Below are 27,644 nucleotides of genomic sequence, written 5' to 3'. Positions count from 1 at the left end.
GACACCCACGTGTCTTACAAGCTTCATCATCCAACCTGTTTTCCTTCCCCTGATCCAGGGGGTTTCTGCAGCCACTTAGAGCAAACCATAGACTCCCAGTGCCTTCACAGCACCTTACCTCAGGTGATTCCATTTTTTTTTCCTGAGAAAGGATGCAGGACAGAGACAGGTTCCCCCACCAAGGAAGGTTTCTCTCCCCTTCATGTATCCAACAGCAGAAGCCTAGACTTGTTGCTCTTTAATCCTGGTTTGATTTACAACATCTCTAGTTCAGAGCAGTAAAACCAGTTAATGCTGGTGAAAGCGGAGAGCAGGGCACAGCCAGCATTGGCCAGGAGGCAGAGGCAGCCCCCCACAAGCAAGGTCCTTCCTGGCACAGCCACCCCCGTGCCCAGGCTCAACAGCAGATACCCTGGGGTGACCCACCAGCTCCTGGGGAACCTGAGACCTTGGCCTCTTCCCTGGGGGAAGAGTCACCCAAAATGCACATAGGGAAAGTACTCCTGGTTTTAAGAGCCCCATGACAAGAATAGGTTTCTTTGCTATTTTGTCTAAGGGAACCAAGTTCCTTTTCCCCCTCTTTAGAGTCAAAATTGCATTGTGTTAAATTCCAACTAATGAGACTTGGCGGCTCAAAAGAGAAGGTAAAAGCTCTACAAGATTAACCCAAACCCCAGTAACAAGATATTAAGGAAACAAGGATCTTATTCTTCAGATCAGAGGGTTTTAATAATAATGGCAAAAATCAATATGAAACTAAATTAAATTTGCTGTTTATATTCATCAGGTAATTTGATAGAGAGCCTGCCAATTCAGGTCTCTATTGCTATGATAAGTAAATACAAACATATTACTTTTCAGATCACAAATTTTTAATGGAAATGATCAAGCGCAAATGCAATCAAAACTACCTTTCACACCAACCTAATTCCAATTAAATTAGGCCAGATTATTCAATAAGGAAGCCTACAAAAATCAAGCTCTTTATTGATGTAATGGTACAGAAACACAAACCTGCTGCTTTCCAGATCACAGCATTTCAACGCAGGGGAAGAATTAAGACTTCAGCAAAACTGATTTAATTTAAATTCCGCTGGAAGCGAACACGGCAATTCCTCCTCCCCCCTGACGTCTTGTTCTACTGTCCAGCAGCAGCCTTCAGCATTGCTCCCTTCCCTGACTCGACAAGGAGCCTGTTATTTTACTGTGGGGAAAAAAGTTCTTAGTATCAGTAAGATGACAAGTTTGGCAAGGAAAGGAACCGCACTGGACAAATCTCAGTGATGAACACTCCTACTACCACGTAAAAAACCATTTCCACTTGGACTGGATGGCTGTTGACATACCTGGAACCCTTCTGTACTCTCCAGGTGGCCAACCCGCTTTTTTTCCCAGGGAGAAAACTCGGTTACAATGAGGGCTTGGGTTTGATGGTTACACCAAGGCAGATGGGCAGGCCGGGAGACTTTAAATCCTCAGTCTCACCAACTTATCTGCAGCTGCTAATAAGCATACAAATTATTTTATTAAAGCTGGAAAAAGCAGAACTCCTGACACTTTATTCCTGGGGAAGATTTGTCACATCCCATTTTCAGTGGGTCACTGAATTAAGATTCAAGCTTTTTATCCATCTCCTCTGACAAGGTGCTGGTGCCTCCAGGCTGACTCAGCACAGAGTACCCAGCTCTGAGGATTTTGTGCTCTTTTCGGAAGACTTCACTGACAACAGGGAATTTCAGTGCGGATTCCCAGCCTGGCAATGCCGTGGTGCAGGAGGGATGCTCTCTGGGGAGCCTGGGCACCCACCACACAGGCAGGAACGAGTCCTGCTCCAGGTCCCTGCATCCTCTGGGATGTAGATCTGAGCTTCCAAACTGAAAAATAAAATCCCCAAGGGCTCTATAAATTCCGGTTAGTCTTATTATCACACATTTATTATTGTCCTGTATTTCTACTGTCAGGTGATGTTACATGAGAACAGGAGACCTATTATATGAGAACATGAAGCCTTTGACAGCCCACTTTAGCATTAAGATCCCTCAGGCGATGTGAAAGGGATAAGGCGGTTTTGGTAGCAGCAGAGCAGGAAAAGCCAGGTGACCCAAGGAGGTTCATCTGCTGACCTCCCCCCCGCAGCAGGGAGAGGCGAGGGTAAAAGCCGGCAGGAATCTGCACCACTAGGTCACCTGGTCTGCAAAACACTGACTACAACGCCCCGCAGAGAGGTCACACACCCTGAGCTGCAACACTCCAAAAGCACTTGAGCAGGAGCAGACAAGGAATAAAGATGTGTGGTTGCAATCAAATTATCCCTTAAAAGAAATAACAATAAATCCTGAACTTCCCAATTACAGGGGACAGGCAAACCTTGGAAACCATTAAGAGCTGCTTCTTCTGCTGATGAATTATCCAGAGTGCACAGAGCTATTTGCTGAGCTTCACTGTATTACACTAATTATAAATTAATATATTGCTCATTACACAGTAAAGCTGTGCAGTCAACTAATGCACTGCTGCAATGAGCCTATTTTAAAACATCCTCTGGTACTTTTATGATCTAGATGTTTAATTTACTTCTGTTCTGGCTTAAATGCCACCAACATGTCATTCTTTCACAAAGAAACATCCCTGGCTTCATCCTACCTCCTTTGGGGCTCAGCCACATAGCTGAATGATGAAATTTAGAAAGGCTTTTTCAATGCTAATCAGTTGCGCAAGAAATTAAGCAAAATAGCATAGTTTAAGCTTAATTCATGTGTTACTAGTTTTTAAATTGGTGTTTATCATGGCAGCAGGCTGGCAGGGGATTATTGGTCCCAGTGCTCCCCATGCACAGCCACTTCTTCCCCATGCGCATGTGGCTGCTACCCCGGCGAGCTCAGCTCCTCTTGCCCTGCACAGAGACAGGTAGAACCAGCAAAAGGGCTGCTCTTCTCAAAGAATTTTTCTTTTTTTGAAGGAATGAAAGATTTCCTTTGAAAGAAAGCTTTTAATTTAAAAAAGGCTTTGGAAAATTGTTCCTTAAATTGTGTGTTGTTCCCGTCCCCCGTCCCCCCCAAAATTAAAAGGAATCATTTTCATCACCATTTTCACATAGCTTTGTCCGGAAACAGAAAAAATGTCATAACCTGACATCCCCTCTATTCTGCACAGGCAAATCCTCAGGGATTAGGGAGGGAGGAAGGGAAGAACCCGAGCATTTGTCCTCTCCCTGAAGCTGTGGGCATGGAGGCACCCAGCTGAAGTAGTGAAGGAAACACCAGTGTCCAGGTCCAACAGAAACCCTCAAGTGATGCTAAGCTACACAGAAACCTTGGGTTTAGATCAGCCTGGGCAGTCCCAGCAGCTCTGGAGGCTGCAGGAGAGCACCACCCCAGCTTTGCATCCACTGAAGGGCAGTTGCTGTAATTCCATTGTTAAAAAGAGCTCAGCGCAGCCTGGGAACAGAGAAGTGTCTCCAGAGGTGACACTGAAGCCATTCCCATGGAGGAGAGGGCCTGGCCCTGTGCACAGGCAGCGAGGGACACTTCGGGCAAGAGGTGGGGGGGCAGGGAAAGTACAGGAATCCCAGGCAGGAAGGGTGGGAAGCACAAAGGGCAGAGCACCCGACATGTGCAGCGGCCGTTTACTGGCATTTGCCTCCCCAAGCTCAGAGTCTGGCTCGGACTGTAACTGTCTGCATCCCCAGACACACGCACAGATCTTGTGCCAGGCAGCCTTGCAGAGGGGAACACCCGACTTGCAAACGAGGAGGAAACTTCACATCTAACTGGTGGGTAGGATGAATAGCAGGAAACATAGCCCTAGTTCTTGGAAAAGAGTTATTGGCATTACATTGTTTCAGGGAGCATTCTCGCAGTGTTGTTTTTATGTCAGACCATTCTTTCTGTACAGTGCTTAGCATAACAGAAACAACAAACACAAAACAGGGTCAGCCTTACAAAGGAGTCATTTTGGAAACTGCTGTTTCCTTCTTTCCGAGGAAAGCATCCTGGTGACTCAGCAGTACCAGATCGGCAGCCCTACAGAGGAGACGAACATTGCCCAGAGAATCTGGTGATTTTCAACCTTAATAACACAGAGGATATTACACTCATAACAAGAGGCCCCCCTGCGTGACCAGCAGCAGGACAGAGACACCATAGGGAGGGAGGCATCTGGAACAAAGGGAAAGGACCCAGGGCTGCTGGAGAGGGACTAGAGGGGTTCTGCCTTCCACGCTGGCACAACTACTCCCAGCTGGCCCCCAGCCCGCTGCTCCCCTGCCATACCGAGGCAGCCCCAGCTCCTCAGGGGTCTAGGCTGTCCCAGCCCACACGCAGCCAGAAGACACCAGAGGGCCATGAGGAAGAAGATGGGAGGCAGTGCCAGGAATATGTGAAGCTACGTGCGTGAATCTGTGCACGTGCCAGGGCTGCAAACCCAGCCGAACCACAGGGCTCCCTGCCCCCCCGAGCGCGATAAACCCCAGAGCAGCTAACAGGGAGCCGTGCCGAGCCGAAAGAGCCAGGGAGTTCTGAAGTTATTTGTACTTGGTTATTTCCGAGGCAGTGGGACCCTCCACCCTTGCCCCCCTCGCAGAAGAGGGGCAGGAGGAGAGCTGAGGGGCTTCCCCTTCGGGGCGGTCGGGGCAGCCCGCTGCGGCAGCTTTGCCCCGCCGGGGGTCGCGGGCGGTGGGACGCGCGGCCGGGGCGGGCCGGCTCCCGGGGCCGTGGCGCAGCCTGTGTCGCCATCCAGCGCCTCCTGGGCTCCCTGCAGCATCCCGGCAGCATCCCGGCAGCATCCCCGCCGCCCCCCTGCGGCGGGGGAGCGGCTGCCGCACGCCTCGGGCGGACCCCGGCCCCCGGATCAAGGGGCGAGGGAGGGCGGTGGGGGGCTGGGAGCGGCTGCAGCCCACCCCGAGGCATGGGAACGCCCAGCTCCTGCTGGGGAAGGAGGCACGGGCCCCGTGAGGAGCCAGAGGGCCAAAAGCTCTGAGCAAGGAAATGCTTGCTGCTGGTAGCAGAACAGCTCAGGGACTGCTACAGTTAGTGATAACACCCTATAACAAAAATCTGACCTGCTAACATGAAGTGCAGTGAAGGAGCATACACATACCTACTACAAAACCTACCTGTATTTTACCTGGGCATTCAAAGGGCTATAGACCACCACATTTTCCAACACACTCCCCCAGTCTTGCAGCACACAATATAGCAGAGCAGGGACATATTTATCAGGAAACACTTTAATTGGAGCCAAGCAACAGCTGGGGCACCCAGGTGAGCAGTGGGTGCAAAGCAAGACAGGAAACAAAGCAGCAGCTTCAAACTGGGGTGTGTGAGCAAGGAGCAGCAAACAGAGTGGGAAAGGGAGGGTCTGACAAAGTCAGGCTTTAAGTAGCTTAAATTTGGGGAAAGGAAGATGGGAATATAGGGAGTACTGAGTAACTTCTATAGGGCAATCTTAATAGCCTGGTACAGTTAGAAGGGCTCTGGCCCCCAAAAAAGTAGTGGTTACAGCACAGAGAGTTTCATGGAGCTAGTAGTGAGAGCCCTGCTCTCTGTTCTGTTCTGACCTTCCAGTGTAGAAGCCCTGCATAGAAAGAAAGAACTCTGGGGAACTGAGAGCACTGGGGCACACAAGTCTTAAGAAATAACCTCAATTTTAATATACAGTAGGTAAGCACTGTGGTTTTTTTAACAGTTCTTTGTTGTCATAGAAACTCTGAGGCAGGGAAGTGCTGAGGTCGGGCTGTGTGAGTGATGCTGTCTAAACTGCCAGATCTTCCCCCTCCCAGCCAGGGGGAATCTGTCGTTCTCGGTCAGCTAAATCTGTATCGCGATCAGTGCTGGAGTACGGCAGCCTGGGTGGAAGGGAGAGCTGCAGCTCTGTCCTCTCGCGTTAACCCCTTGCTCCTCCACGGGCTGCCTATTTATTAATAGCCTGGCACGGCTGCGAGTGGGTTGGGGGTCACTGAGGAGCGCGGGGAGGGTGACAGAGCGCCTGTCACTGCAAGGGGATGTTGTATCGGAGTAGGTGGCTCTGCTGGACCCCTGGGAAGGTCCAGCCGAGAAAGCCCTCTGCCGGCAAAGCGCAGGAAGGGGAGCCGCCACCCGTGGGCAGGGCGAGCCCGTCGCTGCCAGAGGCCCCTCTCGCTGCTCCTCCGCCGCCTCCCGCAGCCGGTAAAAGGCTCTCCCGGAGCCGCTTCTCGGCGCCGCGCTGCGCGGCTCCGGCTCAGCCCTGCGGCGGGGCTGGCAGCTCCCACCGCAGCCTGGGGGGGCTCCCGGGCGGCTCTCCCTCCGCCCGGGCTGGGGGCCGAGGCCGTCCCGCCTGGTGCACCGCGGAGCTGCGGCGCGGAGCCGGCAGATGCCCCCCCTCCCTGCCCGGGCGGCCGGCGGGGGAGCGGGGCGGGCCGCGGGGCGGGGCGGCGGCTGGGCTCGGCCTGCCTCGGCTCGGCCTGGCTGGGCTCGGCATGCTGCCGAGGGTGCGCGCCGCCGTGGCGCAGCTGGTGGCGGGGCTGGGGACGGGCGGGCAGCCCCCCGCGGAGCCCCGGGGAGGGGAGCGGGGGTCGCCGGTCCCCCCCTCCTTCTGCCGGCCGGCCTTCCTCCAGCTGACGCCCGAGGAGCTCCGCCGCGCCGACGACCAGGCGGGCCGGGCGGTGCAGAGCCCCCGCGACGGCCGCCGCCGCCTGCCCTGGAGCACGGGCTACGCCGAGTGAGCGGGGCCGGGAGCGGGGCGGGGGCGCCCCCCGGGCGGGGGCTCTGCAGCCGGGGGTGGGGGCTTGGGGGGGGCGGGAGCGGCAGCGTTCGGCACCGGAGCAGGATCCTTCGGATCCAAAGTGGGTCGCGGCAGCCGGCGATGAGCCGCGCCTGATTCTTCAGAAGCGGCAGATGGGAAGCTTGCTCTTCAAACGCCTGCTGACGGGAAAGCCCACAGCCTGGGTTTGTGCTCTTACCCGTCCCCGAGGCTTTCGAGCTCTTCTGTCTTTTTTGTTTTCTGCGGTTATCTGCACAATAACCGGTGTCCCTGATGGGGAACTGACATGGAGGGGTGCAGGAACTGCTGCGGCGCTCGCAGCACTTGGAGAGGAGGGAATTGAAGCTGTCTTGGGAGCAGGACCTGATTTTGACTTCCCCTTCAAGGGCATGATTCTCTTCTCCTTTTACTCTCTGCGAGTTTCACCCTTAACTGAAGGCGGGTGGGGAAGGTCAGGCTTTGAAGGCCACCTTTGCTGCTCAGTGCTGTCAGTCTGCTCCTGCATCCCTTGCTCAAGCTGGTCTTCCTGATATCCTAGGGAGACTTTTGAGACATTAATTTGCCCCAGGATATGCTTTAGTAGGAGTATCCAGAGCAAAACTCGCCCTCTGCTCAGCAGCAAGACTTTTCTTCCATCTCCCAAGACTTCTTTCTGCAAACCACTTGAAAAGCATGTGCCTGAAGAGCTCACCCTGTTGTGCATGTTTATAGCTTCCTTCCGAGAGCCAGTTTTGCAATCTAGACCTGAAATCTGCTTTGCCAGCACAGGCTGTGAAAAGTTAGCATGACATCTTTTTGCAGAAAGTTCTGCTGGTTTCATCTTCATCACCTTCCCTCCTCCTTGTCTGAGGCATCCGCTCCTTTGAGAGGTGCTGGGTGTCATTGGACACGGATGAGGCTGTGACCCCTTTGCTGAGTGTCCGTGAGTCCTGGCTGGGTGTGTATGTTGAGGCTGGTGTAGGTTCTCGGGCAGTTGGTGTGCTCGGGGCAGTGCTAGGGACCTGTAGCAAAAACCCAGCGTTTTCTGGTCACCTCCCTCGGTGGATGCCTGGACGGCTGCTCTCCCCTGGACCCAGCTGTGCTGGTGGGAGTGAGTGCTGCTGCTGGCCCCAGATCAACCCCTGCAACTGATCTGGGACATCTCCTCACCTGGCTGCTGCTGCCACGCCAGGCAGGGCAGGAGCACTGTGGAACCCTCCCCAGGGATGTGGGGGAACAAATGGGGGTTGGGGGGGATGAGGTGCTGTGGGGTGGCCTCTGCTGAGGCAAGGCATGAAAGAAAGAGCCTTGACACCTTGTTTCCCCCTGGCAGGGTGATAAATGCGGGGAAGAGCCAGCACAATGAGGATCAGGCATGCTGCGAGGTGGTGTTTGTGGAGAGGAGGCCCAGCGTGAGGGGCCGGCCGCTGTCCAGGGAAGGCGTCGGGGAGCTGGATGGGGTGAGAGCCGGGGTGGCGTGTGCAGGCAGGGACATGACGGAGGGGTGCCCCGTGGCAGGACGTGAGATGGTGCACGTGGCGATGCCTGAGCACTGCCACCTCCCCAGGGACTCCCTTGGGTCCCAGACCAGCTGCCCCTGCTTGCTGCCAGCTCCTGCCATAGTCCTTGCTGGCCTGTGCTGGGGCTGGCTGGCCTGGGGAGGCCGCTGGCCTGAGTACCCCGGTGGGCTGCGGAGGTGGCTGCCACACTGGCCCCGTCATGCCTCGCCTTTAGAGGAGTCGGCTGTCAGAGACGTGCTGCTGGCAGCACAAGGTGTCTGATGCAAGGCTGGGCTTGAGCCAGGGACCGGTCGTGTCCAGACACCCTTGATCAGCTGCCCCATCGCTCCTGCCTGCACTGGGCTGGGACCTGCAAGCTGGAGGCAAAGCCCCATATCACTATCCTCAGCTGGTGACCCCAGCTGCTCCAAATTCCCAGTCCCATCTGCTTCCTCACAGGCTTGCTAAACCTTCCTGTCTCTCCCCACAGGGCAGGCAGGGTTTTTATTTCCACTACTGGGCCTTGTTTGACGGCCATGCAGGCAGCGGTGCTGCTGTCATGGCATCCAAGAGGCTCCACCTGCACATCTGCGAGCAGCTCCGGGACCTTGTGGACATCCTGCAGGACCCCTCTCCGCCTCCCATCTGCCTCACGCATGACGCAAGGGCCAGCCCTATGGAGCCGAGCCGGGTACCCCTTGCAGAGGGTGATGGGGAGGTCCCCAACGATGCTGTGCCACGGTTTCACCTGGAGAAAGCGGTCTCTCACAAGAGCCTGGTCATTGGCGCCATTGAAAACGCCTTTAAGCACATGGTGAGCAAGCCCCCGCCTGCGTGGATGCCCAGCTATCCCCTGGGAGCATCTCTTTGCTGTCTGTGTCAGCAGTGGCTTGTTCCCTCTGGCAAAAGGCAGCTCTGCAGCAAGGAGGGGGCTGCAGTGAAGGCTCCTAGCAGGACAGTCTCAGGGAGGGCACGACGGTGCTCTCCCGTATTCAGGGATTTCAGGACACAGAGGCTTTGGGCTCTGGACTTCTGTGGGTGCAGAGGGCTTCATTGCACTTTGTTCCAGCAGTCCCAGCTGCTCCCCTCCTTTTTTTCCCTGCCCACCCCACAGCCCCGGGGAAGCCATGTCCTCAGCTGCCCCGCGGCACTCATGCCCTCCCCCAGCCCTGCAGCCACCCTGGGCTGTGTGGGGAAAGGTGCCCGGGTCGTGGCTGGCCGCTGATCCCCACCTGCGGCGGGATCTCAGCTCCGACGGCAGCCGAGGTGCTGCTGGAGCAGCCGGGCGCTATTTTGGGCTGCTTGCAGCTTTGCTTGTTGGCATGGGGCCGCCCTCCTGCCCTGCCTGGAACCACTCTGTCTCCTTAGGATGACCAGATCGAGTGGGAGCGAGTGTCCCAGCGCCTGTCTGGGGGCTGCTGCGCCCTGGCTGCCGTCTACCTCATGGGCAAGTTCTACGTGGCCAACGCTGGCGACAGCAGGTATGGCCCTGCCGGGCAGCCACCCGCCTTTTGCCTGGTAATCAGGGAGCACCGTGGTAGAGCAGGGCAGTGCTGGAGGCACGGCTGGCGAGAAGCATCCAGCTCCATCCCTGAAGCTGGGCTGTCTTGGAGAGGGCAGAGGCAGCAGGACCAGGCAGAGCCAACCCTCCCTGCCTGCATGCCCCGGGGATGGCGTGCCCTGCCGTGATCTCAGTGTTTGCCTGATGCACAGAGGGGCTGCAGAATCACCTCCCAAAATCTGGGACTTGCTCCCTGCCTTCCCAGCAGCATCCTGTCTGCTTTGCAGATGGCTCTGGATCACACCCTGCTGTGAGCGATAGCCTGCGAGTTGGGGAGTGAAAATTGCCCTCAGCAAAGCTTTCAAAAATGTGCAATAAGTCATTTCAGGGCACACTTTGTACCAGTGAACTTTTTCAGGAGAAGGACGTGCAAATCTGTGTGCAGACAAGTCCTGTGGGAGCTTGGAGCCCAAGAATTTTGACTGATACATGCGTTTCCTTGGGTGCCTTACTGTAGCTGTGCCTGGGTGTGTTCATACCCCTGAGCAAAGGCAGGAAGGCAAGTCCACCTTATGCTGAGGGTGAAACTGGTTTGAATTGCCCTGTATTTACTGCAGGGCTAGCTTGTCCTCAGCAGTGTCAGGCCAGCAAATACAGGCTCTGGTAAATTGTCTGAGGCTGGAGGATGTGCTCCCAGCTCTGGGACAGAGGAGGAGAAGGAGATCCTTTGTGCCTTGGCTTTTGGGTGCGGGGTCCCTCCATGGCAGCAGTGGCCAGGCACCGGCCGTGCCAGGCTGGCAGCATGCACAGGCTCCCAAGGCCATGCCTCTGGGCAAGGGTCTGTGTTCCCTCCTCCGGCATCAGATGCTGCCAGAGCTGGGCTCAGCTGGGCCCTGCATCCGTGGAGGAGACCCGCAGCCCTAGGCAGGGCAGCAGGTGGGATGGCTGGGCCACCAGTGTTAGATATCCTTGATCCCCCCCATGACATCCAGAAACATCTCATAATCAGACTTTTTTTTTTTTTTTTTTAACACTTTCAACAATCAGACTGGCTGCAGCTGCGAGCCACAGTGCTGGTGTGGGCCGGGCACTTGGACCCGTGTCCTGCTGCTGGCGATTTCTGCCTGTCCTGTGCACGGCTTTGCTCTAAAGGAGGGTTTGCCACCTTTGTGCTGCTCCTTTTCTAACCATATCCTGTCCTTTGGTTTGCTCTGTTTCATTCCCCTCTGCCCCATGCTTCTCTTTCATTTTCTTTTCCCCTCTGCCGTGACCCTGTGCAGGAAGGAGGCATTCCCTGCCCGCCCAGGGGGTGAGGCGGGGTTAGCTGCAGCAAGCAGCCCCCCAGCTTGGGGCTGGGAAGAGGTCAGGCAGTGGAGGGGAAGGGGTTGCACCACCTTGACAGCCATGCAGGGAATCAGCCCCAGAGAGCCAGGCTCAGCTCCCCTGCCACGTCTCCTCTCCTCCTCTCTAATCTCATCCTTCCATGTTTCATTGCAGGGCCATTATCATCCGTAATGGGGAAATCATTCCAATGTCCAGGGAGTTTACTCCAGAGACAGAGAGGCAGAGGCTGCAGTTTTTAGTAAGAAAGACCTTTCTTCTAACCTCATTCCTGCTGAACCACCTCCCAGCCCCTTCCCAGCCCCCCGCACTCCCTGCTGGGCTGCCTTCTTGGTGGGGTCCCAGGGGAGGAGGGCAGCCCCGCAGCTGGGACCTGCTGATGGCACTTGTCCATCCCAACCAGCTCGCTGGGTTGGGGAGAGGCGCTGGGATGTGGTGAGCTGCCCTGGCTCACTGGCGTGGGAGCATCTCATGGCTGGTGGAGCCCTGGTGTGCTGCAAGGTCAGTGTGAGGGGCCACGCCTGTGAGTCTGGCCTGGCCAGGACCTGGGGATCCTGGGCTCTTGGCATGGGCTGATTTCGTATGGTTGCATGGAGGCAGTTTGGTCCATCTTGTCCTGCTCCTGCCTGGGGAATGGGGAGCATCGCCTGCCCAGGGTGGGCACCCATCTGCTGCTGCTGTGGGAGCACCGGGCTGGCTTGTGCGGTGACTGGGGGGAGCGCGGCTCTGCCCCCTCCACCCGTCGCGTTCCCTCGCACGGTCAGAGGAGCCGCAGCGCTCGCGCCGAGTCCTAGTTTCTTCCCTGGCTGTTCCCTGGGGAGGCAGAAAGCTGACGTGTGCCAGCGGGTTTCTAGCTTTCTTCCTGAAAGCTCCCTCTCCTGCCTGGCCTGGACAAACCCCCCTGTGCCACACAGAGAGACTTTTTAAGGTTATAAAGACACCTCTGACGGCAGCAGGGAGGAGGAGGCGTTTGTGTTGGAGGAGGTCTTGCTGGATGCGGTTTCCTGGCTTGCAACGTACTTGGAAAAACACTGAGGCATTTTTTTCTAGAATCTATTTTTGAATGACCGGGAGGAGGAAACTGCTGTGAGCAGGATCCTCTCCAGCTGGCTGTGATGGGCAGGGGTCCAGGTGCACGCTTGCTCCCCTGCAGGGTGCCCAGGCCGCGGTCAGGGCACCCCCCGGAGTGGGACAAGGCTCTCTATACCTCTGCACCAAACCCTCCTGTGTTCCCAAGGGCTCTCCTCCTTCCTTTCAGCTCTTTCTTCCTCCATCTGCATTTTCCAATGCTGTCCCTATTCCTGATCCCCTGCACGCAGTGCTCCAGGAGGCCCTGGGGCTGCTGTGCTGCCCCAGGAAGGGGCTCTCTGCTGCTTGTCCCTTGCCACGGCTGGAGCTGGGACACGCTTTCTGGAAAGACCCATCGGCTCTTTTCCTCGGGCGAGTGCTGTGCCCTGTGCTGAGCCTGGGATCCTGGGAGGTTTGTGGCTCTGACTCCTCCGGGCAAATTCCAGCTTTTCCTGGCATTTACTGGGTTTTGATCCCTTTTGGAGATCCTTGTGTCCCAAAACTGTCCATGCAAAAGCTTCATCCTCTGGCTGGGTCTTGGCATGGCTGTCCCCAGCTCTTGTTTCCCCTCTGGGAGTAGCACAAATGGGTGGTTTGAAGCTGCTTTATCACCACCCATTCGAGTTGCAGCAGAGCAGCTGTTGTTATCCCCACCACGACATGCCGTAGCCGAGGTCCCAGCAGGCTGGTGGGTCCTGTGCTGTGACGGTGGTGTCGGTGAGGTGCTGCAGGCAGGGCAGGCAATGCTGTGTGGATCCTGCTCTCCCAGCCCAGCTGCTGAGCCACTGCTTTGTCCTGCAGGCGTTCCTGAGGCCTGAGCTGCTGGGGAAGGAGTTCACCCACCTCGAGTTCCCCCGCAGGATCCAGCCCAAGGAGCTGGGGAAGAAGATGCTGTACAGAGACCAAAACATGAATGGCTGGTAACCCACTGACCCATGGGATGCTCGGCGCCGAGGGGCGGCGCTGGGGTCCCGCTGTGTGCGGCCGCCTGGCTCCAGCATCCCTTCCTGCGGGGCAGGGGCCACGGCACACTGGGTACCCAGGTCTTGAGGGGGCCTCATCTCCAGGGATGCGTGTCCTGAACAGGCAGGGGAGGTGCTGGAAGCCTTCACCTGCTGAAACATTCTCTGGCTTATTTTAACCAGGGCTTACAAAAAGATAGAAGAAGATGACCTGAAGTTTCCGCTTATCTATGGGGAAGGCAAAAAGGTGAAGTTCTGTGGCAGAAGCTGTGCAGGGATTGCTTCCTGCTGGCCCTCGCTGAATCAGGGGTTTCCAGCCTGTTTTTGCTCGTGCTTTTTGCCACTCCAGTGCCACCAATTCTTAGCTGGGAACGGAGGTGGAGATGAAGCGGCTTTAAGTTTTGTTTTGGTTTTGTTGTTCCCAAGGCTCGGGTGATGGCAACGATTGGGGTCACACGAGGCCTGGGAGACCACGACCTCAGGGTGTTCAGCTCCAACATCCACATCAAGCCTTTCCTGTCCTGCTTCCCAGAGGTGAGCCTGGCTGCCGGCTGCTCCGTGCCCAGGGGTTCCTGCAATGGCCAGAGACGGTCAGGGTGACCAGATCCCTGGTGCGCCGGGCGCAGCAGCTCAGGGCAGTGGCAGTGCTCACCTGGGCTCTCCGGGAGCCTCCTCTGCCTCTCTGCCCCTCGCCCTCACGTCTTGCCCTTTGCCAGGTCAGGGTTTACGACCTCACGCAGTACGAGCACTGCCCTGATGATGTCCTGGTCTTGGGCACCGATGGGCTCTGGGATGTCACCAATGACAAGGAGGTGGCCAGTGTGGTGATGGAGGTGCTGACGAGTTACGAGCCCAACGACCCGTGCAGGTGAGCTGAGAGTGGGCAGGGAGACAAGCGTGTCCTGCTCTATAACATCTTCCTTGCTCCTTGGAGCAGCGTTGTGGACACATGTCCCTCTGGCCTTGCTGTGGGTGCTCTTGCTCTGCAGCGTGCAACGCTTCCCTGGATGTGCGTATCTGAGCTCAGATATCTCCTCTCCAAGGGATTCTTTCCTGCACCTCTAGCTCCTTCAGCTTCTTCCTTGCCAGGGACTGCAGCGTGCTGCATCAGGGAGTCCGTGGGGTCTGGGGTTGCTGCTGAGCTGCTGTGCTTTGCCCCCCAGGTACACCGTGGTGGCCCAGGAGCTGGTGGTGCGGTCCAGGGGGGTGCTGAAGGAGCGGGGCTGGCGGCTGGCCAACGACAAGCTGGGCTCTGGCGATGACATCTCGGTGTTCGTGATCCCTCTGGGTGGCCCAGGCAACTACACGTGATGCCCAAAGACCCCAGGGCAGAGGGGCTCGCCTTGCCTGGGTGGAGGCGAGCAGGACACTGGTGCTGCCTTGGGGCCAGCTCTAGCCTGAGCACTTGTTTCCTGAGCCAACCACAAGAAGAGTAAGAAACCTGGAGTCTCTGTCTGTGCCCCTGCCCAGCGCATCCCCCTCTACCTGCTGCATCCAATCCCTGGGCGGAGATGGAAGGGCCTTGGACAGAGATTAGGGACTGGGGTCGAGGGATGTTTTTCATGCTGCCACTTTCTTAATTGCTGTGAAAATCCTAAAACCTCCCTGGCTTCTCAGTGTGTCGTTTGCACCTCGCCCTGGGCCTGGGTGTGCTGGTTCCAGCAGTGTGCGATGGCCCTCGGGCTGGTGCGGCACTCGTACCTGGAGAAGCGTGTGCTTGCTGCTGCAATCGTGTCCTTTCCCCCTGCCCTGCAACACTTGCACCAGTGACACTGAAGCTGCTCTTGAGGCTGGGCGCTGGGGCCAGGACAGGCCGTGGCCTGGGGTGAAGCCCTGCTGGCAGCCGGGCGATGCTCAGCCTGGCAGAAGTCTGGTGGTGGGTGACGCGGTGGTGGGCGAGCCCCACAGCTGACATCCCAGCTTTGTGCCTGTCCTCTCTGGCCCCTCACACCTTTGTCCCAGCCACATTCCTTGTCTCAGTCTCCGGTTTGGGAGGACGGGGCAGGACTCGGTCCCTGCGGCGCACTGAGAGCCCCGGGGAAGGAACGAGCTATTGCACTTGCGCTGGCTGTGCCACGGGTTCTGCCCCCACCCCTCTTCCTGCCTTGGATCACTGCTGTGTTTCTGGAGCCAATTATTTGTTATTAACTGGGGAGCTGAGCTGGAAAATATCTAAATCCTTTCTTGTTGTGTGGAGCCTGTGTGAATATATGTCTATATTTCTGAGCGGTTCTAAGTTGGCCGCTGCTGAGCAGTAGTTGCACACAGAGCAGCCCTATTCAGCCAAGCTTAACAGCTTAAACATGCTGCATGGATCTGCTTAGCTGAGGGCTGGAAACCCACCATGAAAGTAGCTTGGTTGTGACTGGAGGTGGTGGGGAAGACAACTCCCTCCTTTTTCTTAATAATCTCAAAGCTGGTGCTGAGCAGAGCTGTAGCAGCAGTTGATCTCTGCACAGCATCTTATTTTGCATCATACATACCTGTGAGCCAGAGAATGTGTTTTCTGGACCTCTGCAGAGCATTGCATCCTCCCAAAACACGAGGGATGATCCCATCCTGGCAGCGTGGTGATGGGGAGAGCTGGGCTGTGGTCCCTTGCTCTGGAAAGGCTCTGTGGCACCAGTGGTTTGTGTTCTGCTGTCACTGGGTGCAGCCAGCTCTTGTCAAGTGTCACCTCTGGTGGATGTTGTTTGTCTCTTGTAATCAGCGAGATGTAAATAAACTGGGTGCACTTAATGGGAAGTGAAAGTTAGCCAACGAGATTTTAACCTACGGACATCTTCCGTGCTGAAGGGAGTGATCCTGGGGCTGGGAGCCTGTCCTTGCATAGCACTGTGTGTTTAAATAAATGTTTTGCCACTTGCAATCCCACTTCAAAGTCTGTCTTGTGGAGCTCCTGCAAAGAAGACTTACCTAATAGCCAATTAACTCTCATTAATTTAGGGAGGCAGGCTTGGTAGCAAATAGGCCTAGACAGAGCCATGTGAGCTGCCGTCCCTTGGCCCTGGCTGGACCCTGTGGAGCATCCCTCCCGTACCCATGGGAAAGGGGAGCTGCCCCTGTGCTGGCGGTGTTGGTGTGGTGCTGTCTGGGGGCTGCTGGCTGGGTTTGCCCGGGCTGGCTTAGGGCACAGCCCTGTGGGGACACGGCTCTCTGGGGCGGGAGGGGGCCAGCCTGGCAGGGAAAGGGCTGTGGGGTGGGTGTGTAACCCAAACCAGGACCTGGTTTGGTCCTGGTCAATGCAATCATTGGGCTTGGAGGGCTGAAAACCAGCAGGCACCAGCCTGGCCCCCCAGCTGCTCCCCGCTGCAGGCAGTGCCTGGACGCAGACAGGGAGTGGAGGGGAGGAGAGGCTGATGGTTTCCCTGCTCACGGGGTCGGGAGTGGGGTGGGCTGTGGATGGAGGCACAGCTCTGCAGGCTGCAGCTCCCAGGGATGGGGCTGTGCTGGACAGGCAGGACACCTCTCTGGGAGCTCGGGCATCCCAGCAGCAGCTACCCTCTGCCTCCAGGGTGTGCTGGCCGCTGGAAGTGTCCCTGCTCTCACATGTCCCCTGACTGCCACTGTTACCCCGGAGCTCCTGATGCTCACATGTGTTTTCCCCACACCTCCAGCTCCCCCCACACTCTTTTGCACAGCCCTGTGCCCCTAGCATAGTGCTCTTCATGCTGCTGGCTGAGAACCGGCTCTGCTTTTCCAGGTCACTGCCTGGGAGCTGCTGTAAGGAGGCAGAGGCTGCATTTAAAGCTTCCTCTGTGGTTCCCTTTTTTACTAAGGAAACATTTCCTTTGGAACCAGCTCTTGGCCTAGGGCTTGATAAATTAAGAAAAATTGTCTCCAAGCCCTTAAAATAGCAGCAGTTTATGAGCCTGGGTCTGGGCCAGGACCCTGGGGCTGCCTTTCCCTGGCTGAGCTGCAGAGACTCAGCCTTGCAGCTGGGGCATCGCAGGGAGGAGCAGCCTGGTCCTCCCTTGCTGACAGCCCGCTTTGGGCGAGGAGAGCCTGAGCCCCTGCCTGCAGCACTGGGGTCGTCCTGGGGCAGGGGCCGATGCATTGCAGCCCCCTTCTGCAGTGCCCCTGCGGAGGGGACTCGAGATCCTGGGGACAGGGATCCCTCACACCCCTGCTGTGCCTGTTGGGGTGTGAGCGGGGCCTTCCCCTAGGAACGAGCAGCCGCCTGGGCAGCACACGGGGATGCAGGAGGGGTGCGATGGGGTTCGGCTGCTGGGCCCCACTGCCTCTGCTGGCCTCTGCCTACCCTGGCAGAGCTCGCCTCTCACTAGAGGTGGCTCTTGGCGCTGCCGTAACTAACGCTCATGGGGGGAAAGGCGTCTGCTCCAGGGGTACTCTGAGGGCGGGGATTCCTGGTTAGGGGCAAAGCACGGGGTGCTCTTTGCTTTGGTGCTACCTGGGCTGGGGGTTCGGGAGCAGCAGCTCAGCCCTTCCTGGCAGCGACGGGCACTCTGGGAGCCGGGGTCGCCCCCCTCCCCCCCTGGCGCCAGTCACCTAAAACGGGCAGAGCCCCTTCGGGCAGCCCAGGCCGGCCGAGGCTGCGGCGGGTCCCGGGTGCCCCCGGCGCCGGGCCGGGGGCTGCGCGGGGAAGGGGCACCGCCCTGCGGCGCCGCGAGGCTCGGCTCAGCGAGGCTCGGCTCAGCTGAGCGCGGCTCGGAGGGCTCCCGCCCCGCCCTCCGCGGGCGGCCCCGGACGGGGCGGCGCCGCCCGAGCGCTCGGGAGCCGGGGCCGGGGCTGGGACCGGGACCCGGGCAGCGGCGGAGAGAGGTGCGGGCTGGGCTGCGCTGGGCTCGGGGTGCGGGGGCCGGGGGAGCTGAGCGGCGGGGGGCGGGGGGCCGTGGGGTCGGGCTGGGGTGGGGAAGCGCGGGGCTGGTGTCGGGGGGGGTTGGTGCAACTGGGGCGGGGGGTTACTGGTACTGGTAAGGTGTGCGGTCAGAGCTGGGGTCTGGGTTTACTGGTAGGGTGTGGAGTTGCTGGTGGGGTTTGGGGCAACTGGGGTGTGGGGTTACTGGTGGGATGGAGGGGTCAGTGCTGGGGTGGGGCCCGGCACACGGCGGGGGGAGCCGGGCACGGGGGGTGGATGCCCCAGCCGGGCTGGTGGGGCGCAGCAGGATGGGATGGGGTGGGATGGGTGTGACCGGGATGGAGTGGGAGCTCCTGGGTGTGGGGTAGGGGTGGGTCAGTGGCAGTTTGGCCACCATGGGTTGTCCTTCAAGGGCAGCCCTGGGCTGTGGGTCCTGACCTGCGGGTACTGCCTGGGTGGGGCTCCCCACTGTACCCCGCAGCTGGTGACTGACCCGGGCAGGGCTGGGGTGAGAGCGCAGGGGCTGCTGCCCCCATCCCGCCATCCCTGCTCGTGTCTCCCCACTCCAGCAGCGTCCCCATGTGCGGCCTTGCTTGCAGAGTGGCCGCTTGGTGTTTTCTTCAGAAAAAGGAAAGAAGTTCCCTTTGCTTACTGCTGAGCTAATTTTTAAACATTTATATTAGGGGGGCTTGCAGGGGAGGAGAAATAATTGTGTAATGTCTTAGGAGCAAGGGAGCATTCCAAAACCATGACTGCGCGGCCCTTTCCAGCACTAACAGTCTGGCAGCCAACTCTTCCCAGCAGCAGCCAAACCCCCTAAATGCAGCCTCAGCCTCTCAACACCCCCTATGCAAACAGCAGCGTGATCCCCGGGTTGCTTCGCAGGGCGCATCGCGCAGGGGGTGGGCTGGGAGCGGGGATGGGGCTGTGCTGCCCGGGCCGGGCAGCAGTGCTGCCACATCCCCAGCAAAGTGTTTGGGTTGTGAAACCAGAGGCGGGGAGGTAGTGGATTTGGCTGGCTATATTTCACTGAGACCAGTTGCATTTTATTTTCATTTTTCCAAGTGCTTTTTAGTGTCCAAACAATCTCAATTTATGTTCAGCTCCTCCTTCTCAGCTACAAGTAATATAGCTAACAGCTGTATGGGATTTTATGGACCTTAAATTGAATCCGTGTTCCTGACAGCTACAGTTTCTCTAGGGGAACGTTTTTTAAGTGGAAAATAAGCCAAGTCACTGTCTTCCAACAGGTTATCTGGAGCATTTAACCAGGCTCACCTCCTAACTTGCTGTTTACACTGGAGAGGCGTATTGACATGAAAAGTAAGGAACATATTAGCAAATATTGATTGGCCCTGGGGCAGCAGCAGTCAGGCATTGCACAAGTACAAGCATCTGCTGAGATCGTGGCATGTTATTTGAAGCTTTCAGCAAGACACTTGTACTGCCGTGAGTCCAGGAAGGCTGTCACTTCCACGGGAGGTACAGTGAGAACATGGCATGATGTCCTTCGGAGAAGGGGGTAAGGGCAGGCAGCGTTTTCCCACAAAGCACAAGCGCTTCTGGTTCAAGCTTTGTTTAGGCTTTAGAAATCTCCTCCAAGTCCCTTCCTCTGTTTCGCTTGTGGATGTTTTTGTGGGATTTAGCAATGAAAACAAGCCAGCCTGGCTGCTCTGCTCTGGGTCCGGGTCTGGGCCGTTGCCCTTTGTGGCTGCGCTGGAGCGTGCTGCAAACCCAGGCTGTCTGATCATGCCTACAGAATAGCTCACAACTTTATACAAAGATTTATAAGATCTAAAACTTAAGCACTGGGTCTGAACTCCTTTTTCTGTGGTGGCTCATCATTTGGATATGGCAGGTCTAGGTCTTACCAGCGAGCCTCAGGCAGCTTTCGCGGGGGTAAATACAGACACACGGAGGAGTTGTGGCAGGCGGGGCGGGAGGCTCTGCGCAGCGGGTGCTCGCGTTGCTGGTGGGTGTGGGTCGTGCTTTGGGTGTCCGCGATGGTTGCTGGCATGAGCGAGGGCTGGCCTCCTCTGCGCTAGGCAGAAACGCACAGCTTGGCCTGCCCAGCAGCTATGTGAGCCTGAAATTGCAGGTGCTGCTGCACCAAAACCAGCACCACTTCGACCATCTCGAAGCTGCGGAGTGCCTGGGAGCTCGGAGCCCGAGGTCTGCCCTGGCCGTTGCGTCTCCCTTTGGCACTGCTCTTCGCTTCAAGCCCGTTTTGGAACTTTTTTGTGCGTGTGTATGAGAGTCCCTCGGATACCCGAGACACTTGCCAGGACACTTGGCCTATGCTACCTTGGCTGTGATTTAGATGTCTCAGCAAATTAAATTCCCCTCGATGGGCATACCTGTCAGATTTTAATTTGGAAGTTTACTTTATTTTTGTTCGCACCAGCTGTGCCGGCAAGTCCTACCAGCTAAAACAGTTTCTGTTGTGAAGCACCCCTGTAGCTCTGCCGTTGCCGTTCTATCCCCAAATGCCTTCAGTCCCCTTCCAATTACTTTAATTTGGGGGCAGCTGCTGCCCGGACACGCACTTTGGGTGGGGTCCCTGCTTGTGCTGGTCGGAGCCGTGGCGTGTTGGTGGGCAGGAGGAGAGCTGCTCCCGGGGGGTTCTGGAGCGAGGCCGTCCCCATGCCCCTGGCCCCTCGGGCTCTGGCAGCGCCGGTGGTGGCCTGGGGCTGTCCAAAGTGGCTCTTATTTGCCCAGTGGCGCCTCTCTGGGGTCCTGTCCTGAGATGCCCTCGCCTGGCGTGCTCGGGCGGTGGCGGCAGCCCTGTGCACACACACGGCCATGTTTAGAAGTGGAGACAGCTTGTCCTTGGCTGCACTGGTTAGAAAACATTTTCTGTGTTCCCTGCTAGTGTTTCGTGCTCTCTGGATGCTGCGAGCTCCTGTAGGTCTCGTCTCTATTACAGGTTGCACAGCCTGAGCTGAAAGCATGTGTTTTGAGGTTTTTGAAACCCAGTTATGTGCCTTGTGGCGGTGCTAGCCTTGAGCCTGGTCTGTGTTGCACTAGCCCAGCTCCTTCCCAAGCAAGAGTTAAATCAAAACAGTCCAACCAAGCACTTAGATGCTTTTGTTTGTTAAACCATTGAAAGTTTAGCAGAGCTGAAGACGCAGCAATGCCAGGAAGATCTCAGTCTGTTCAAGGAGCTGGTTTTCCTTCTGTTGCTGTGTCGTGGTGCCGGCGGGTCTGGGTGGGTGACAGGGTGGTGGGGTGATGGGTCTGCGTGCACCGGGCTGGCTGTTCCCTGAGCCTCAGTCTGAGGGGAGCTACCAGAGAGCTGCCAGGGCAGAGAAATATTTTCTAATAATTTGACAGGCAGCCTGTAAGGAGATGGTTGGTGGCAGCTCTGCAAGGCAGGAGCATGAGCCCTAGGTCTGTTGTCCCGTCTCTGGCTGCGAAGATGACCGGGGCAATGCGAGGGGCTGTGCGAGCACTGCCTGGAGGCTGGACCCTCCTCGCTCCGCTGTCCTCTGCTTGTTCAGGGTGAGGAGGTTTTGTTCAGAGTGGGGCATCTGCAAGGCCCACGGACGGTGCAGAGCTGGCCCTGCTGTGCACACAGTGCTGGGGGTGTCCCGTGAAAGGGCTGCTCCCAGCACGGCTCCATCCCCGCCTGCCCAGGCTCCAGGGTCGTGCCTCCGGCCAGGGCTGTGGGCAGAACAGAAATTCAGCTGGTTTTGCTGATAGGTGGTGTGACAGGTCCAGCCGGGTGGGGCTGTCAGCAGCAGCGCTTGGGGATTTCTGCTTTAGAACAAAACCCCTCTGTTCGAGTCTCACCAAGGAGGTTTGCTGAAAGATTTCTGTCCCTAGTGCAATTTCTTCAAAGCGTTAACATCTTTCTCCGCCATTTCCTGAGATCCCTTGCAGACGCTGGGTGACGGACGCATCCTGCTGCAAGAGGAATTCCCCATTTCCTGCTCAGCAGGAACTTCACATTTTGAGGCACGAGTAGGGATAGGCCAATAGTGCAAGGGCTGTCCTGGAGCCCTGGCTGGTTTTATGGTGATGGCTTTAGAACAGCTGCTTGGAAAGTAGAGCAGAGCAATTTGGTCCCATTTTGCAGTTGCTTGGCGCGCTGAAGGAGCTGCTGCTCAGGATTAGGCTGGTGCCGCCAGCACGGGCGCTGCCGGCAGCAGTGGCGCAGGTTGAACCCGCTGCCGTCCCGCTGTCAGCCCAGCCTGCCGCAGCAGCGGGCGCGGGAGCCCTGCGGGGTTTGGCAGCGCTGCTCTGCGGGAGGGGCCGGCACGAAGTTGCTGCTCCCTTTTGTTATGTCTGTGAATGAGCAGGAGGCATCTCCAGCGAGGCTCCCAAAGTGCTGCTCACGCCTGAAAACAGAGGCTGCTGTACGGGCTGGGTTGGATTGCTAACATGGCTGGGCACCCTTTGCTGTAACTTAGGGTGGTTAACGCTCAGCGGAGTTTAAAATCTGAATTTCCACACCTGATGTCAGTGACTGTCCTTTTAATCATTTGGCCTGCTGGCAGTTGTAGTAAAGCTATCCTCCTCGAATTGCCTCCACCTTTTCCACTCTCTGCTCGTGATCTGGGAACAGTGCAAGGTCCTTTGCATCAGGCAGCCCTGTCCCAGGAACTGGTTTCATCCTGCTGAGTGTCCGAGCATCCCCTGGCAGCAGAGCTAATCTCTGCCCGAGCAGAGTGCCACCAGCATCTGGCATCGGAAGGTGTCAGGTGAGGGCACGGACAGGGGCATCCCAGCCGGCCGTGTGCTCACAGCCTCCTCGCCCCACTCGCCTTTGCACGCCGGCTCAGGATTAGTAATGGGCTATTACTGGGCCACTCTGTGAGTAATGGAATGAGTCGTTTTGGGTGGGGACAGTGTCTCTGCCCGCTGAGTCACCGCTCGGCATCATGCTGGGCTCGGGAGCTGTCAGGGTGGATGCTGGAGGCCATGGGAAGGAGCTCTGGGTGCGGTGACTCTTCTTAGTTTGGAGCATCTCTGGCTCCTCCTGCCCCATCCCAGCCCGGCTGCCTCTGCTGCAGGAGCCAGGGCAGCAGCTGCCCTCCTTGCCGGGAGAGCGTGCGGGCAGGGGGGCGGCGGAGGGGAGCCGGCAGCGTGCGGGGCTGGCTGCGGCACCGTGCTCCGACACTCTGGTTCTTTTTGGTTTAGGTGTGATGTCTGGCAGACTGGGTACGGGCAGGTCTCGATGTCTGTCTGGGAGCGGGTGTTTGTCTCCCCAGGCATTCGCTGTTCCTTGCGCTGCAGATATGTCTCCCATGTTCTGTGGATTAGATAGCGGCACGGCCTATGCCCCCTTTCTTCCTCTGTCTTTGAAACACGTAATCACAAAGCAGCAAGTCACATTTTGCTGTGGGCAAAGGAACTTTCTGTCTAAGTAAATAGACCTTTTTGCCCGTGACATCTCCTTTCTCCATGCTGTGGAGATGATGGCTGGAGAGAGGACGAGCCGTTTCCCCTCCTCAAGCGGGCAGGAGGCAGCAGGCAGCAGACTTCTCCAGCCCCTTTATCTGGCTCCATAATACAAACATCGTGTCTCCTCGGGGTGGAGTCCCATGCGTGGGGCTGCGGGTGTCCCTGGCCCAGCTGGGGCAGGCAGGAGGGCACGAGGAGAGGAAATGGGAGCTGTGCTGGGGGTTTCCCCTCCGCGTTCAGCCCCCAGTAGTTGGGACCCTTTGGGCACTTCAGGTTTTTTCCTCAACTTTAGCCTTGCACAAACGTGCTTGGCCTCTGTATAGCCATGGTGCTCCACCGGGATGTGTGCTTAACGCCAAGGCTCCTGGTTGAGGGGTGCCAGATCCTGCTGGATGGGGCCCTTCGTCCTCGCTCTTCTCACCTTACAAGTGCCAGCTTACTATTATTATTAATGGCTCCACAGCACTCGGCAGCCACAAACCATTCATGCCTTGGCTTGTAAGCCAAAGTGCTTGTAACCTGCAAAGATCTGGGGCTATGGCAGGGTCTGGCCTGGGTTTAGGTGAAACCTTTCTCTCTTCTGCCCCAACCACACAGTCAGCAGTTCAGTTCGTGAGCGCTGGGGTGGTCCCTGAGACTTCCCAGGGGTTTGTGTGACAGTCCTGGGGAGGTTTCCTCCAGGCAGCTTAGCAGTGACCTGCTAAGTATGCAGATGAGAGGAGCTCTCTTCAGGCTGCTTTTGAAATGCAAGTCAGCCACTGAGTCTAATTTCTTAATCCTTCACTTGCAGCTAATTACGATGCAGCCCTACTCGGGTTTTTCCTCTTTTCCTCCCCTTTCTGCTGGCGCAGGGTGCGGGTGCGATCGTCCCGCGAGGGGACAGGCGCCAGGCCTTCGTTAAGGCTCTGTGTCAGTGCCCTGGTTGAACGCAAAGCTTGCGACGGCCGGGCCTTCCCAGCGCGATCCCCTCCCAGCGCTGGCGGCTCGGTGCGTTCGCATGGGCGCGTGCGTCCTTCCCGCACGGTTATTCCCGCCGGACCTCCCCAAGGCCCCGAGCACACCCTGCCCCTTCCAGTCCTGCCTCGCCGGGGCAGGGCGGGTTTGGAGAGGGGCAGGGCTGGCTGGAGGACGTGGAGCATCCCCGCCTTTGTGAGCAGTTTTCTGGTCGCCTGCGATTTCCCCCAGCCCGCAGAGCAGCGTGCGCCTTTCCAGGGATCCGACCCTGTGCTGTCAGTGCGCGCCGTGCCCGGGATTTCTGCAGGGACAGAGAGCCGGCGGTGCGCTGCGGGTGCGTGTGGAGTGGGTCGGGCTCTTTGGCCTGAAGCATCTGGGAGCTGGGGATGGAAAAGAGATTTGGGGCCTGAGGTCGGGGAGGGATGTGATCCCACCACAGCTGATTTTCTCGTGCCTCCTTCAGAAGCCACGGCAGGCGTTTTGTGGCATCGTCCCCGGGAAATTCCCAGGCTCAGCCATAATCTCCTTTTGAAGCTCAAGATGGGAAAGCATAGTTTTACTTGCAGGACCACATCCTTTTTTCCTGGGGCAGAAAGCAGCCTGCTTTACTGCAGGATTTCAGCTGTTTGCTGAGCGATGGCTGGCAGCTTCTCCTGCTGCCGGTGCCAGCATTGGCTTTGGCGGTTATGTGGCAAAGGCTCCTTTGTCACACGGGCTGGGGTAGGGCTGGCTGGGTGCAAGGCACGCAGGTCATGCTCACCCGGACCCCCGAGAGCTCGGCTTGGTGCATTCCAGCTGCTGATCGGATTATCTGGGAGCTGGTGAGTGTGCCTGGGTGAAACCCAGAGTACAGGTTCTTCCCGGAAGAATTTATAATCTAAAATAAAACCAGTGTGTGTGTGTGTGTGTGCGCGTGCAACTCTGAGGTTGTCAGAAATCCCCTGTGCCTGGGGTGGGGGCGCAGAGAGAAAGCCCAGCGCGGGAGGGTTTGGGGGCCGTGGCGGGAGCCTTGCTGTGGGTGGGTAAGGCGGTTCATCATCTTGCACGAGGGCCCTGCGTGCAGCCACCAGCACTTGCCAGGGCATCGGTGTGACGGTTCTCCTGGCCGCGGCTGTGGTGATGGATGTAAATGGTTCCAGTTGGGCTGGTTCTCGCGGTGCCTGTGCGGGAGCTGGAGGTGTGCCCGGCGGGAGGCCGGCAGAGCCTCTGTCCTGGCGGTCAGTGGCTGCTCACGCTGGGGTGTGCCCAGGTGCCAGTGTCTGGTACCCTCCCAGGCAGTGGTGAGAGAGACTTGGGGGCACGGGGGGCCAGGAGGGGCTGGGAGCATGGGCTGCCTGTGGCTGCTCTGTCCCGCTCACCCACGCTTGTCCCCGCAGCGATGGCAGCCATCAGGAAGAAGCTGGTTATCGTGGGAGATGGTGCCTGTGGAAAGACGTGTCTGCTGATCGTATTCAGCAAGGACCAGTTCCCCGAGGTCTACGTACCAACTGTGTTCGAGAACTACATTGCCGACATAGAGGTAGACGGGAAGCAGGTAAGCACTGTCGTGGTGTGCCGGAGCTGTTCCTGTCCCCTCACTCCCACGGTCCTGCGCTGGCAGTGCCACTGCCCGGCGCTGCCCCAGGGCTTGGTCTGCATGGCTCAGGTGCACCCACAGCACCTGGGGTGCCCCGCAGCTCCCTCATTTCTGGGTCACTCCAAACTTGCCCCGGTTTGAGGAAGACCATAGCTATAACTGAGGAAGATAAACCTGCTCGCTCCTGGCCTGCTGAGCCGCATCCCTCTCCCCTCCCAGGTGGAGCTGGCCCTGTGGGACACGGCGGGACAGGAGGACTATGACAGGCTGCGGCCCCTCTCGTACCCGGACACGGACGTTATCCTCATGTGCTTTTCTATTGACAGCCCGGATAGTCTCGGTATGGACCAGGGAGTGAGGGGGGACCTGGGGCTTCTGCAGGACTTGGTGCTGCTGCTAAACCCTCTGGGTCAGGAAGCCCCCGTGCCACCCCGCCGTGGGATGCCAGTCCCTCCAGCTCCTGGCTTTGCATGCACTTGAGGAAAATACTGGGAACTTGCTGGCTTGGTGGAGGTGGTGGGAGAGGAGGGTGCCTGTTCCTGCAAGCTGCGAGGAGACCGGCGGGGAGCAGCCCCTCGGCTCAGGGGGGTCCACCTGTCCTTGTTGCAGAGAACATCCCTGAGAAGTGGACGCCGGAGGTGAAGCATTTCTGCCCCAACGTGCCCATCATCCTGGTGGGGAACAAGAAGGACCTGCGGAACGACGAGCACACGCGGCGGGAGCTGGCGAAGATGAAGCAGGTGGGTGCAGCCCTGGGTCCTGCTGCCTTGGCCAGCGATCCTCCTCTCCCCATGCCACCTCGCTGGGGCTCCCTGTTGCTGTGCCAGACCCTGGTGCTAAGGGCTGGATGCTCTAAGGGCAGTCATTGCGCTTTTGCTGCTGTTTTCCAGCAATGCTCCTGAACCCTCTTTTTAATGCTTTCCAGGAGCCGGTGAAACCAGAAGAGGGGAGGGACATGGCCAACAGGATCAATGCCTTCGGCTACCTCGAGTGCTCGGCCAAGACAAAGGAGGGTGTGCGGGAGGTCTTCGAGATGGCCACCCGCGCAGGCCTGCAGGTCCGGAAGAACAAGAAGCGCAGAGGCTGCCCGCTGCTGTGAGCAGCCCGGTGGGTCAGGAGGCAGCTGCCTGCGCCGGCTCCCGGCTGCCCTGCGCCGCACGGGGAGGGAGCGCTGGTAGGCGGCCGAAGCGGGACCTCGTGGTGCCAGTACCTGCCCTGAACCCTCTGCATGAGAGCTGCCACCCAAGCCCGTGGGGTGTCCCTGCGTGACCCCAGGGCTGTGAGGCACCAGTGCCTTCGGTCCCCGCTGCTCTCTGAGCTGGGCATTCACGTAGCTCTCTGTCACCCCCTTTTTTTACCAGTATCCCTGGTTTTGCCTCTCCCGTGGGGGTTGCCGCGGTGTTCGTTCTCCCTCTCCAGCTCCGGGCAGGTGCCACAGAAGCAGGAGGTGCTGCACACCAGCATTTTATACAGACATGCCCAGGGCCGCTTTCAGCCCTGTCTGTGTGCAGAGCTGGGCTCAGCCGCCTCCCCATGGAGCCGGCTGCTCCTGGGACCCGTGCTGGGGCAGCGTCTCTGCCCAGCTCTGCCAGTAACGCCTTCTTCGAGTCTGCATTGGTCATGGACTTAGCACCAGTAAACTGAACTGCGTAATTGGGAGAATAAATGCAAACTGGTATTTCAGTAATTGTACCTCTGCTTGCATGGCATCCTTCTGGCTGTCCTTCGTGCCCCTGTGCTGGTCCAGGTGGCTGTCTGTGGGCCGGGTCCGTGTGCTGCAGGGTGGGGGCCTTGCTCAGCC

General features: G+C 58.0%; 2 protein-coding genes across 3 annotated transcripts; both read left to right on the top strand.

The window, feature by feature from the left end:
- Positions 1–6,399: 6,399 nt before the first annotated feature.
- Positions 6,400–15,962, top strand: PPM1J (protein phosphatase, Mg2+/Mn2+ dependent 1J). Its single transcript, XM_064471954.1, has 10 exons — positions 6,400–6,696; positions 8,051–8,177; positions 8,707–9,030; positions 9,585–9,697; positions 11,215–11,299; positions 12,928–13,046; positions 13,272–13,335; positions 13,515–13,622; positions 13,805–13,956; positions 14,252–15,962. The coding sequence occupies exons 1-10, from the start codon at positions 6,455–6,457 to the stop codon at positions 14,397–14,399; spliced, it is 1,482 nt and encodes a 493-aa protein (XP_064328024.1). The 5' UTR covers positions 6,400–6,454; the 3' UTR covers positions 14,400–15,962.
- A 1,797-nt stretch (positions 15,963–17,759) lies between these two features.
- Positions 17,760–27,535, top strand: RHOC (ras homolog family member C). Of its 2 annotated transcripts, XM_064471934.1 has the most exons (6): positions 17,760–17,870; positions 19,158–19,230; positions 25,644–25,801; positions 26,063–26,183; positions 26,453–26,583; positions 26,769–27,535. In XM_064471934.1, the coding sequence occupies exons 2-6, from the start codon at positions 19,224–19,226 to the stop codon at positions 26,940–26,942; spliced, it is 591 nt and encodes a 196-aa protein (XP_064328004.1). In that variant the 5' UTR covers positions 17,760–17,870; positions 19,158–19,223; the 3' UTR covers positions 26,943–27,535. The 2 variants fall into 2 exon arrangements, with proteins under 2 accessions (XP_064328004.1, XP_064328005.1); XM_064471935.1 differs by lacking the exon at positions 19,158–19,230 and having other exon boundaries at positions 17,775–17,870.
- The last annotated feature ends 109 nt before the right edge of the window (positions 27,536–27,644 follow it).

The sequence above is a fragment of the Phalacrocorax carbo genome, chromosome 23 (assembly GCF_963921805.1).
Source record: "Phalacrocorax carbo chromosome 23, bPhaCar2.1, whole genome shotgun sequence".
In the NCBI taxonomy this organism is placed as follows: domain Eukaryota; kingdom Metazoa; phylum Chordata; class Aves; order Suliformes; family Phalacrocoracidae; genus Phalacrocorax; species Phalacrocorax carbo.
Note: the sequence above shows the minus strand (reverse complement) of the source record. Positions and strands in the feature narration are given on the sequence as shown.